Source organism: Seriola aureovittata, chromosome 17, assembly GCF_021018895.1.
Source record: "Seriola aureovittata isolate HTS-2021-v1 ecotype China chromosome 17, ASM2101889v1, whole genome shotgun sequence".
In the NCBI taxonomy this organism is placed as follows: domain Eukaryota; kingdom Metazoa; phylum Chordata; class Actinopteri; order Carangiformes; family Carangidae; genus Seriola; species Seriola aureovittata.
In genome coordinates, this window is record NC_079380.1 from 2,582,000 (window position 1) to 2,595,735 (window position 13,736).

The 13,736-nt window shown below is 43.8% G+C and overlaps 1 protein-coding gene across 1 annotated transcript in view; it reads left to right on the forward strand.

The window, feature by feature from the left end:
* The first annotated feature begins 4,843 nt into the window (after nt 1–4,843).
* hoxb9a (homeobox B9a) overlaps nt 4,844–13,736 on the forward strand; it is a 10,701-nt gene continuing 1,808 nt past the window's right edge. The window contains exon 1 of the mRNA XM_056400550.1: nt 4,844–5,642. Coding sequence (XP_056256525.1) covers nt 5,027–5,642 — 616 coding nt within the window. The 5' untranslated portion in view covers nt 4,844–5,026. The remainder of the gene's footprint in view (nt 5,643–13,736) is intronic.

Genomic DNA, 13,736 nt, shown 5'->3' on the forward strand with positions numbered 1-13,736 from the left:
CATACATACATGTTACACTGTGCTATGTTCATATTTTCTTGTGGGAGTGACGTCATTCTACATCAAAGGTTCAAAGACTTTTTAATAAGCTTAATAAACAAAATGTTTGAAAATGTATTCATAGAGGAAGTGGAGTTACTCCACGCACACACACACACACACATGTACGCACACACGCGCACACACACACACACACACACACACACACACACACACACACACACACACACACACACACACACACACACACTGTGCATGGCAGCTGGACTTTTCCTCAGTAAGATGTGTCTCAGGATAATTCCTCAGGCCTCATCCCACATTATGATGCATTTTTCCTCTCCCCTGCTCGGGTGGACCGTCAGTTAATAAGTCTCTACTGACTTAGTTTACAAAGACAACGTTAGCATCTGAGCTGTAAAGAGGCTTGGGGAGAGCGCCCGGAGCCTCCTCAGGAGTTTCAACTGAGAAATGTGATGCTGTGCATGATCTATGAGGCGCAGGCTGGCTGTTATTAAGATATATAGCGTGTTTCAATCAAACAGGTTATCATGCTCAGGAGCCATTATTGTTCCGTAGCTACTCATGCTTTTTCATCAGAGTAGAAAGCCTGAATCAGTCCTAACAAATGATGCTGTTGCATGATTTATCTTTACACTACAGAACTTAGTGTTTGCTGCGGTAAGTATTGGCCTAAATTACATTACATAAGAACGCGTATTCATTTGGAGGACTAGAATGAATATTTAGTCATATCTAGCCTACATCAGTCGAGATCACATCATTTAATTTACTATTTTACCCTTTATCTTTGAATTTATACGTTTATAAATTTCCAAGAATCCAATATTGGTTTCAGTGCACGGAAATATTATGGGGAAAAAAAATCTAATTGTAATGAAATGTTAATACTATAAATGCGCACGTATTATACAAACAAAGTCATGTTCTTCATAACGTTATATATAGACTATTGATCAGCTGGGCTCGACATCTTTCTTCATAGACCTAAATTATTAAATTAAATCTAGAACAATAAAGTATTTTTGAAGCAGCTTCAGAGCCTTTGCCTTTTTCCACAAGCACGTCATATTTTACAAAACTATGATTGAAGAAAATAAATGTATTATCTGATGAAACAATGATTAAAAATCACCTCATTTTAATTATTTTCGCAATTTTGTCTGTTTCGCCCGCTTTAATGTAACAGGCCTCCATGAACAGTCTCTTATACGCACTACAATAATAAATTCATCATATAGAGAAATTATTTCAAATGTCTTCCTCAATTATTCCGTAGTAAAATTTTATAATGAAATAAAAAAATGTGTTCGTTGTGTGATATGTGATAAATAATAATGCTTGGCTATACATTTTGTACACAAGCTTGAATTTATTACAATGAAATCAGTAACCTACAATATTCTGACTTGACTGCGCTGTAATTTGAAATTGTCTCCACATCTACTTAAAAAAAAATCCCTGTCAAAGGAAATCTGTCGTTTTTTACATTTTTCTCCATTTTACAGCTGCTGGAATATTAACGGGGCACGTGTTAATGTCACCTTTTCACGAGGTTGAATGTGAACGAAGTTTCAGACTGTTTGTCCCTCGGCATTAATAAAGTGTAATAAACTTTAACCCAAAATAAAACTTTTAACTGATTATAATGTGATCGGTTGTTTTTACGGGCAGATTCTCCATCCCAAAATATTTAGACAATATTTCACTTTCAAAATAAGATACCCTGTGGATGTGTGTGAAGTGAAATTAGAAATGCGGTGTAAATGTAGGCTATGCTTTTCTAAATCCTGGTCCACTGGTGTGGATGGAGGCTTTCGCTCCATGCAGAGAAACCAAATTCCCGGCTGGAATTCAAATGTCAGTATATTTCAAATCAACACAGACACTGTGTTGTTTTTTTTTTGTTTTTTTAACTGTGCAACGCTGAAATGTAAGATTTCCTTCATGATGAGTTGACTTGGTTTCTTATCACGTTTTTAATGAGCCAGCTAGTTTAATGGTTGTTCACTGACTTGTTTAAGGGGGATTAAAAATCAAATCACTTGCTGGAAAAGAAGAGAAGGTGTGCTGTCATAAACACCATTTATTGTACTGTAAATAATTTTATTGGTGGCCTGGCTTGTAGACTTATTCCACTGATCTGGTCTCTGTCATTCACTGTGAATAAACCTCTATTAGAACTGTATCTCTTCATATCAGCTGAGAGTTTGATGTGAATTTCCCAAATGTTTGAAATGGTTAAATCCTTTATCACTTTAATAGTCTGGAGAGAAATAAAACAGCGACTCGGAGTGAACTGGAGAGACTGTAATCTGCATGTTACTCTACAGTTCTCATTACTGGCAGCAGAAGCTCAGTTTTTGCCCATAAATAACCTCCCTCTGGCCCGATCCCTCTGCGTTACCCTGCGTAATGACTGATGGAAAACTATTTTAACTTCATGATATTGGAAGCTCCCTTTAAAGCGCACAGGAAAACAATACTCACAATATTACATAGCCTATATTTTGACCTAAGTGTGGAGACTCTACTTGTCCAAGTCGCTTCTGTGAGGCAACGTGTTGAAAATGAAGGTGGTTTTTGCAGATAATGTTTTCAAGCTTCTTCAGCACCAGTGTCTCCAATTAACGCGCTGGCAGCCCGGCCTGCAGGGCGGAGGCCCCTCCGAAAATTAAAATCCCACAGCCTGCGGTCTGAGGAGAGGCCATGTTGACTGCGAAATATCCCGAGCATCTCTCACTGGAAAACAAAGTCGGTTTCTACACTAAACATGTCAGAAACACTGCCAACGGGGCTGGGATTGTGAAAGTGAAAAACAAGTTCTGAACCAACAAATGCAACAGAACCAGGACTGAGCGGGAGCTTGTGCGCCGTCACTAAAGTGAGGTTACATACCTACTATTCCACAACACTATGTATTCATTTGGAAGTGACTTATCTTTCAGCTCACAGCTAAAATCCCCAGCTGTTACTTTATGCAGACACCTACTTAATTATCACAGATTACACATTTGGCTCATCAGCATTTAATCAAGTTTAGACTTGACCCTTACTGGTTCGCTGTGATCCATCGGAAGCTGCCCAGGAGTTGGAATCAGGTCCACTACAGATGAACGTGGTGGATTCAGGCTCAAAGGCCAAAGCCGGGCTCAGGACACTTGGTTTGGGTCCTGAATTCAAAGTTCAGCCAGCCGCTCGGTCTGTCTGCGGTCCAACTCATCATTTCTCCTCAGCTGCGCTCTAGCCTATACCTTCATCCTCGTAAATAAAGGCGTTAGCCCCTATGAGCAATGCGTAGTTCATATTTATTTGTCGTAAATAACCGTGTTAGCAGTGTATGCGACGCAGAGCTCAGATTTATGGCCCCGACCAGCAGCCTGCCTTCTCCGAAAGACTCAAGACTCCACGTCTGTGATAATCGTAAAGAAATATACACACTTACAGTCTCGGTGACTTTGATAAGGGTCAGCGGGGAAGCCAAGTGTCTGCACTCAAAGCCAGTCCGGTAGCTGCTCATCACTCTCCTCATTAAAGGCGAAATGCCTGCTTGTGTCCCTCAGTCGCTGCCGTCTGTACACCACCGGGAGCTCCAACACAGACCAGCAGAGCCAGGTCATCTCCTAGTCCACCATAGTCAGCCTCAGTCCTCGAAACCTCCGCCGAACTCCGGCCCGAGCTGTGTTTACCCTCGGCGGTCTGACCGCTGAGTGAGAAGCGCCTTTTACCCGACCGGGAAAAAGGCAGCAACAGCCTCAGTCGCGTTTACGGTCCGCACCATCACAGGCCATATATCAGCCCTATAAAACCAAAGCAGCCGCCCTCATGTAGGATTTTATTATGGTATTAAACGGACCCCAAAAAAGTAGTTGAAGTAGTTTGCGCTGTTAAGACAAGGATCATAACCACGCAGGACCCGCTTTAATGGCGCTCGTTAACAAATATGACTGTTAATCTGCCAATAAAAGTGTGTCAAGCGCTCTGCAGCTCACAGAGAAGCTCCCGAGCAGATTTAGAGAGCGGCTAAATAATTAAACACACCTAGGTGTGAATTTCATCTATCTATCTATCTTGTCTTGTACACAGAACACGGGCCTGTCTCTGCTGCTGGCGCGCTTCAAGTGTGAGACTACTGGCCCTGATACTAATGGTGTTTTAAATGCCGACTCCCTGATGCTGGGATTGATTGAAGTGATTGCTTGTGCACAGCTCTACAAGAAGCGTAATGCCTCTCCTGCGCTCTTACATTAAAATGCACGCGCATCTATTTTGATTAAGTAAATAAATAAATAAATAATAAATAAATAAAAACAATGGCGTCACTTTAGGCTGTTTGTCAGCCATTGTCTCCGCTCTGCATCTCATGCTGTCTAGACGAAGCACACGCGGGTTTCTATAATTCTGTCTTGACAGCAGCCGTAGATACACAGACTCCATCTACCGACGCACTGTTCATTTTGCATATTGCATATAAACAAGACAATTTATTTAGAAGAGGGGCAATCTATTAAAGAGAGAGGGAGAGGGAGAGAGAGAGAGAGGGAGGGAGGGAGTGAGAGAGGGAGAGAGGGGTGGGGTGGGGGGGTGAAGGTTGATTTACGCTCCATTGACGCTTTATCAGGCTCGAAGAAAAAGTCCGGCCAATCAGTTTGCGCCTCGCGCAAAGTCCCGAACCCCCCAACCCTCCCCACACACACACACACACACACACACACACACACGCACACACACACACACACACACACACACTCCCCTCGCACAGTGCAGGACTGTAGGCTGTAGCACTTTGTTTCACTATAGTGAGCAAGTTGTTTGGAAGGAAGGGGGCTCGAATCCAGGAGAGAGAAAGACAGACAGGGAGAGACACAGAGGAAGGGAGGGGGAGAGCGAGCAGAGGACACAGCAGAGGAAGAGAAAGAGAGAGGGGAAGAGAGAAAAATCTCGTAATGTCTCTCTTCTTGTTCTCTATTTAGTGAACTCGCGGCGTTTACGCAGATAATGTCCGAGAATGTCCATTTCTGGGACTTTGAGCAACTATTACGTGGACTCCATCATAAGTCACGAGAGCGATGAACTCTCAACCCCAGCTCGCTTTCCCAGCGTCCAGTACTCCGGCTCAAGCTCCGCTGCAGCCGCGGGCGGACGGCAGCCTGGCGGCGGCGCTGCGCACGCTGAGCATCCCCATCCCGAGTCCTACCCATCCTGCAGCTTCCAGCCGAAGCCTCCGGTCTTCTCGTCGTCCTGGAGCCCGTTCAGTCCGCACCACGGTGCCAGCGGCGTCCCCGCTGTCTACCATCCGTACATCCCAGCCCAGCACGTGCCCGCCGCGGAAACACGGTACCTACGCTCATGGCTGGACTGCACGCCGCGCGGCTCCGAGTCTGTCCCGGGGCAGGGCCAGACGGGGCACGTCAAGCTGGAGCCTCAGCTCGGCCACCTCGGCGGGGAGATCGCACCCAAAATCGGCGGACAGCTGCAGCACGAGACCACCACGTACATCCTGGAGTCGACATCCACGGCTGTGCGCGAGCTGAGCCACCATCCAGCCGCCATCCCCGGAGCGCGGTTCGAGGAAAACAAGGACATTTGTGAAGGGAGTGAGGACAAAGACGGCGTGGATCAAAGTAAGTTATTAAAGCAGGAAATTGCGCGCGGGAGAGGGAGAGCAGAGAATGGGAGATTGTAAAAGCTTTTAATGCCGCCATAAAACAAGAACAAAGAGCCGGAGAGGCAGAGTGCCCCCACCTCCTGCTCTCTGCCTTTACTGTGATATTTGCCCGTATCGTCCCTGAGACCAGCCGGCTCCTGTAGGAACAGACACGGAGCTGAGATAGAGATGCTTCATAACTGCACACACTTATGGACAATTTATAAGATAATTATCCAATCATAAAATAAATAAATAAATAAATGCACCAAATAACATCCACACAGTTTGACAAAAACAAGAAACAAGAACAACCAAAAAGGATTATTACAGCTTGTTCGATTTTTTTTATTGTTGGGTGACGCTGTTACGTCATCCCCATATGATAGTTTGAAAGTAAGTAAAAAGTAAGCTATAATGATTTTTAGTTTGGATTACCTGCCAGGAGCCCAATTAATCTCACGGATTAGTTTTATATCTTAACATGCGTGATCTAAAAGGAACACAGCCCGTTATTACAGAGGCTTGTAAAAGAAAAGGGGTCAGGATGCTTCCGGAAACCTTTGAAATCAAAGTGAGAAACTCGGAAGGAATATAAAATCTATACTAAAATATTAAAGCGGGAGAAAAGAAACAAAAATAAAACTCATAGTGAGATATTGCAGTGTTTTAAAACATCTCCATCCTGTAATCATCAGGCTGACGGTGAGGAGAGGACGTTGCTGAGTTTGGGGAACCTCCAGGTTGTTGTTGAATGCTATAGTTGCCGAGACATGCGCACTTCTGCTTGGTTTGAAAAGGAGCGAGTGGCTTTAGATTTGTACCTTTTTTTTTTTTTAAACTGGAGGTAGATCTTCATTTCTCTCTGTCAGCGCTCTTGTGTCTGCGTGTCAAAGTCACACCGCTTCAGACCTGTAGGCCTCCTGGTCTCTGTCCTCCTGCCCACGTCCAAGTGTTAATCTACACTCATTATCTCCACTCAGGAGCTTTATGCTGGACGTGGACAGGCTGGATTATTTTAAAGCAGTGTAGACTTTAGACTGTAGCCTATAGCAGAATATGTGGTGTTATTCCTCTGGGAGGCCAGTCGGACACAGAGCCTCACTGTTTCCTGCTTTGCTTTGATATTAATTCTTCAGCCAACAACTTTCCATCATTTCCCTGTGTAGAGGCAGGGGCACGTGTCTGCCTATAGGAAGATCCTATACTGTCATATTTCTGTTCAAATACCGCTCTCTATAGCAGAGAGATGTAAACACAATGATCCGGATAAACCATCTCTCTGTGTGTCCATCAGCTGGAATGATCCTCTGTACGTCAGTCACACATACATGGCCCTGTCTTATTCTACAAAATCATAAACAGCATAAAGGAGTCAGGCCGTCCATCACTGGCCCGGCGGCTCGGAGCCGCAGAGCAGCCGAGATTAGTTCTCAGTAGAGCAGACGCCTCGTAACTCAGCCTGCAGCGTGGACTAAACTCAGGACTCACCGGCCAGGACGAGAACTCTGGACTCTAGAGATAGGATTGTGTAGATCCGGCAGCGGGATCCTGGTGGTACTCCTGTGGACCAGCGAGAAGATGAGCAGAGGACACTCTCTAAACTCAACTATACCGTTTTCTGATCGTGTATCTGAAAAAAAAAACATTGTTTTTATATTTTCTTTTATTATTTTGACATGTTTTAACATTAGAAACAGAATCACTGTTAAAAAAAAACTCTTCTCTCAATCTCAAGCTTCAAAGTGAAAATATTACCTCTAAAATTCAGGCCTAGAATCAAGCGACACCAAACCACTGAGCAAATGCAGCTGATTGAATATTTACTCCATAATATTTCACAGCGGGCTCAACTGTTTTCACATTATTATGGTGTGTAGTCTGCCGCTCGCACAGTCGCAGGAGAGTAGCTGTTTTATTCATCTGCGCGCCCTGTAATAATAATAATATTTTACCTGTCATGAAATTGCAATCATCTTGATATAAAGCCGCGGACGGTTTGGCCGGTACAACTCGGGTTTGCTCTGTTTTTCTATCATCACTCGCACTAACAACAACATTTAATCCATCATGCGCTTGGCGGGGTTTGGCCCAGTCCGAGCTTCTTGACTTATTTCAGACAGACGAGGAAAACGCTCCATTAAAACATATTCATTGGATTTAAAAAAAAAAACTTTATTTCTTATATTTTTTTTAACCCGGGCTGGATGTGAGCGGGCTCTGTTTCCCTCCTCTAATCCCGTCCTATAAATCGAAATTTCTGCCAGAGCAGTCTGATCCATGTGTCTGAGCCTGAGACCGTTTGATCCGTGTGCGTGCATTGTGAGTTTGCAAGCCCGTGCACGAGAAGGACAGAAGAAGGGAGGCCTCCTCCACCCCCCCCCAACCCCCCAACCCCCCAACCCCCCAACCCACACCCTGGCCATTTCAGAAAGAAATACAAATTACAAACACTATACACAATCATAGGGCTACACTTTATCACTACACACAGATGTTTCTCCTTGTTTTTCTCACACACACACACACACACACACACACACACATGCATGCAAACACACTCATTCAGCTTATTACAGCAGCTGAGTGTGCCATCCATCAGGCAGGAGGGCAGGTTAGAGGCTGGATGGAGCCCATCGGCCTCCAGTCTGAATTATTAGACTTTCCACCAGTAACACTGTGTTTCCCAGTCTGGCCAACAGGACAAAACTCTGAGTCTTCTCAATAAAAAAAAAGTGTCTATCTGAGCTGTTGTAGGGCGTCAGCACTTTTTCTTGTGGCTGGTTTTGGGATGTATTGCAGTGGGTCAGTTTGGCAGGTAGTGGGAGCTGTACTGGAGGAACTGAAAGCTGTTTCTATTGTTCGCGTGGCAGCCATTTTGAACACTTTATGGGTGCAAACACTGTTCCTCCATGCAGGCTGTAACTATCATTACTTCAATATATGGTGGTCAGTGCGGTCTCGGTTTAGCAGCTGGTACAATATGAACAATATGAAACTGCCTCCTGAGTATATGAGAATCTGGTTGGAAATACATGCTGGTAGTTTTTAATAAGCTGCATTAAAATATATTGCTCTGTGTTGCAGTGAATGGCACAACCTCTGTCTGAAAAGCTTTTTTTTTAATTACATATCTATTAATTATCTTTTCTAAATGATCATTAAATTGTCTTCAGACGGGGCTGCTTACATTTTGTGGCAGTTTAGTTCTGGTTACAGTTAAAGGGAAACTTTGGCGTGTTGTCAAACTTTCCTGCAGAGTTAGATGTTTAGATTCACGTCACTTTCATGCCCATACAGCTTATCTTAATTTAGCTTAGCTTATCTCATCCTATCATAAAGCCTTGAGACGGGGGGAAACAGCTAACCTGCAGTGACAAAATAGCACCAATTGGCATGTTATATTTTCTTTCTTTAACAAAGTGTAAAATTGGTTTTGGTCTGTAATAATTGAAGAAAGTGAACTATTCCTTAAAGGTTCATGCTAGATTTCAGTCAGGTTGTGATGTCGGTTTTCATTCGTCAGTGTCAGAAAAAAACTTCCTCATTGTGTCTACATTTTAATAGTTTGGGGAAAATATATCCAAGTCTCAAATCTTCATTTCCACAAAGTCAGTAGACCAGAGTTAGTGTGATGTCAGCCATGTGACTAATATCTGTGAATTCAATGCATGTTAACACCACTGCGAACAGTAACTTCAGGCATACTGAACAGGGGAAAAAGTGCATCATTGTTGGCACACTGGGTTTCATGTTGTCTGAAGGTCGTACTGGACAGTAGCCAAGTTCCTCTCAGAGCTTTGACTTGTGAGCTGTTGTGGTAAACGTTACAGCACGGCAGAATTCCTGCAGGTTCTTGCTGTTATCGACAATAAGAGGGAACTTTGAACAAGATAGTTTATGTTTCAGGTTTTTCTAGAGGCAAATTACTTGGTTTCTCTTACGTGTTGCTGAAGAGGGGCATGTTCCTAAGAGGAAGCTGTTTTTGCCAACACTAAAATAATAATTCTTTCCACTTCCAAAACGGTAAATTTGATTAAATGAGGGCATTGGAAAGTCCAAATTCCAACATCACCAACCTGGCTTGAAGGCAGGATGTGGCAGCCTCTGTCAGTGGCTCAAATATGCTAAACTGTTAACCTGGGCTCTTTGAATTCAGTTGTCTGTGATGCATGTCTGCCTGATGTATCTTGGCAGGCAGCAGCGGTCCAGATCTGGTCTGACGTCCCCTCCCCGGGTATTTAAAATGATTGCTTGTGTGAATAACATCAGTAGAATCCTACCTTTAAAAAAATATCACATCCATTTTAAGCCAGCTTCCAGCTACAGATTCTCTTTGTGTTACTGGTGCTGGGCGACCATCCAGAATAAACTACAAGGTTACACTTCAGTCTTTGTGCTGCTGCTGCTGCCGGGCAGAGCAAGAAAGTTATTACCCCCGAAGTTTATTAAGTTATAACGCCAGGTGAACAACCCCATTAATTGGCGTGTTGCTGCTGGTGGCTAGGGTGAGATGGGGTATAAGGGGTTGAGGTGGGTGGTGGATAATATACGACTTCGGGAAATGTAATAACGTGCCTTTGGGATATATGAGAGGTCAGTTTCTGGAACTATTAGGGTGAAATTGCAAAGGGAGCGAGAAAGAGAGAGAGAAAGAGATGGGATGTGATATTAGTCTTGTAGCCGTTTCGGTTACTGTTTCCATGCATTCATCACTGTGCTCTCACACACACACACACACAGGCACAGACACAATAGGCCAACAATAGAACACTTCATGCTGCAGGGCCATGGGCTATAGCAGGCAGCTTTACAGGTATATCAATCTTTTCATCCATGTGCCTGTCCACGTGACACGCAGGCTAGATGCTGCCTGTGTAGCGACATGGATGTAGCCTGGAGAGAGAGAGAGCCCTGTAAGCTACACGCCACCCACATCCTCTCTCTCTCGCCCCCCCCCCCCCCCCCCCCCTTGAGGAAAAGAGTGCGTACCATCCAGCATCACCAGCATCACCCTCCTCTCCCGCCCCGCCCCGGGCCCCCCACCCCGGCCCCCCACCCCCATCCCTCAGCTGGTTCGTCACCCGGGGTGACAGCCACGGTCGCAGCACAGCTTTGAGGGTTATGGATGGTCCTGGAGGTGATTGTACACCCAGGGAATGCAAAGCACCCACTTTACCGTGTGACAAAAGCGCCGCTCATCCCTACCCAGCGCTCCCCGCCCCTCGGTCCTCTCCTCACCTCTTTACCAGGCATTATTTTGTTCTGAGATGAAATCGATCCCCTACATACTGGCCATGTTGCAGGAAATTGATTTCAGAGGGTATTAAGGACGTATTTACTGATGATGGCAGCTGACTAACTCAGCTCATGGGAACAACACGGGGGGGGGGGCTATTTTCTGCCAGAGCCATCCACACAGGGACAGAGGCAGGGAGCAGTGCACATCACTGGCAGCCATCTTAGCCCCACAGTCAAGGTCCCAACCCACAGCATCTCATATGATGAGTTGTGAACCAATCAGAGAGAATCCTCATCTCATCTCATTCTCAAACTCTAATAAGTACAAAACAAATGTCTTTATTCACATTCACGTTTTATGAACCGTGATGAATCAGCTGTTCGGGTTTTCACAATTACAGAATTTCTTTTGTCATGATGGTGATGTGTTCACAAGCTCAATGAATTCATTAGAACAGATGATTTCCATGAAGGAAGCTGATGCTTTGATGAAGAACAGGTCAACTTTGATGTCTGTTTCTCATTTCAAAATAAGACTTCCGAACACTTCCTGTCAGATCTTTGCTCTCTGTCGCTAAATCATCAACAGAAATACTTACAACAAAATAAGATTTAGACTGTCACAGCCAACTGAGGGCCTTGCATCACCGATTCAGTCTATCCAACTCCTTATTGTGAGTTTTTTTCTTAATATTAATGAACAATCATGTTGAAATTTTATCAAATAAAGTCAAAATCTTTAACTTCATCAGTCAAAATTGTGACAGTTATTATTTTTTTAAATCCAAATTATGATGATAGTTAAATCTTTAACATTTTGATTCAAAAACAATTGTTTTATTTTGTTATTATCTCATACTTTTTCAAGTACAATCTTTTTTTTTCCCTGGTGGGACTGATCTTGCTTAGGAATCGGCAGCTGTACATGTTTAAATGTAGAGCAGAATCTAATCAAACATAAACTAACACTGCCCGTGGTGCCACACAGCACAACAACAACAACAGCGCTTTCTTTTCCGACTGGGAGAAACAGCACATTGTCGTGAATGTGATATTTAGCCGTGTGAATTGCCTTGGCATCCGAGCAGCATGACTGTCATTGTCGTAAAATATGACCAGTGAAATTGAAGACAGACGAAGCCTCCACCCAACATCAGTTAAGAAAAAGACTGGCTCCTCAGGGAAGGAGACACACACATTCAGATTCTCCCTCTCTGTTGTCAAAAGGTGCTGGAGCTCAGACTCTCCCCATGACTAGTGAGTGATAAGATCGTCCCCTCTGCCAGCTCAGACCTGAGGACTGTGGCTGCATTTCTTTGGGCTCAGACAGAAACAAAGAGACGCTTTTTTGGCCCGAAATGTTGCACAAACTGATTTAGATGACGCGTTACTCCAAAATTGACGGCGACGGTTAAGTCTGACCTCCACAGCCCCAGGACGGCTTCAGTCTGACAAAAACACATCCAGAGTGAAATCTGTTGTTGGAGTCACATTTGAGTTGTGCTCCAGACTGGAGACTGCACTGCTGACTGAGATGGTGTCATTGATATAATGCAATGAAGGAACAGAAGCTTTGAAGAAAATAGTTCCAGTGTGGTCTTGGTTTCTGCTTTTCATCATCAGAGATGCTTTTGCAACTATTTTTTAATTCGTCTGAGCTGTTCAGACTTAATTTTTTAAAAATGGTAACCCCCTCTGAGGGAGCAGAACTCTCAAGCTTTACTGCTTTATTTTATGTTTGTTTTTGATTTTCAGTCTCCAGCCAGTGGGAGAGTCTGTTTGTTGGCTTCACTGAGCTGTGATTGACTGGAGGAAGAGCCTGACCTCACCACATGGAATGACTTCTCTCGGTTAAAGGTTTTATTTAGAAGATGTAAAAGTGGAAATCAACCAGAACCAGCTCTGCCTCTCTCAGTCTTCCTGAATGTGTTTTGATAGTTGCTTAAAAAAGGAAACTTTTACCTAATGATATTTATGATCATTTTTATTTTTGTCCTGTGATCTTTAGGAAGTTAAACTAATTAACACACGCTGATATTTACAGGTGAAATGAGGGTTGAAGGGATGATCAAAATTCTAAGAAAGAGCTTCTTTTTTAAAGCAGAGTTTAAAGAGTTGCTGAGATGCCTGCTGCTCTGCAGAGGGAAAAGCTCGGAATAGCTTTCAGCACTAAACCAGACCCATGCGTCCCAAACATGAAGCCTCTGCTAATTACATCGGCCTGGAAGCTGTAAAGAGGGGTGGTGGGGTGGTGGGGTGGTGGGGTGTAGGAGAAAGGGTGGCGTGTCAAACAAGAGATACAGAAGAAAGGAAGAAGTAGAGACAAATGAAAAGAAAAATCAAAATAACAGAAATGTTTCACTAAAAATAAAGAAGATTAAGATTTTGTTATTATTTGCACTGAAGCTGCAACAGAAACTAAACTAAACTCTATTTTATCAAAACACCTTTAACTCACTGACGTTCACAAAACTCTGCAGAAAGAGAATCTGCTTATTTATTAGTGAATGTGTGTATCTGTTTATGAGAAACGCGCAGCTCGCTCTGTTCCAGTCTTTTGTGTGAAGTGTGTTAAACTCATATTGAAACCAGCCTCTGAAGGGCGAAGGATGAACACAGGAAAAATATTTCCTCTAATCCCACGAGGGTCATAAATTTCCCGACGGTTATTAATTTTGGAGCCATCAGAAGTGACGCAGTGACAGTGCGCTGAGCCGCAATGTGCTCATCAGTTCTCACGCAAACAGACAAAAAAAGAAGTGTTTTTGTCTGTTTGCTGTCATCACGCGGGGGGAAACTTCTGCTTCCGTTTTTTTTTTTTTTGGTCCCA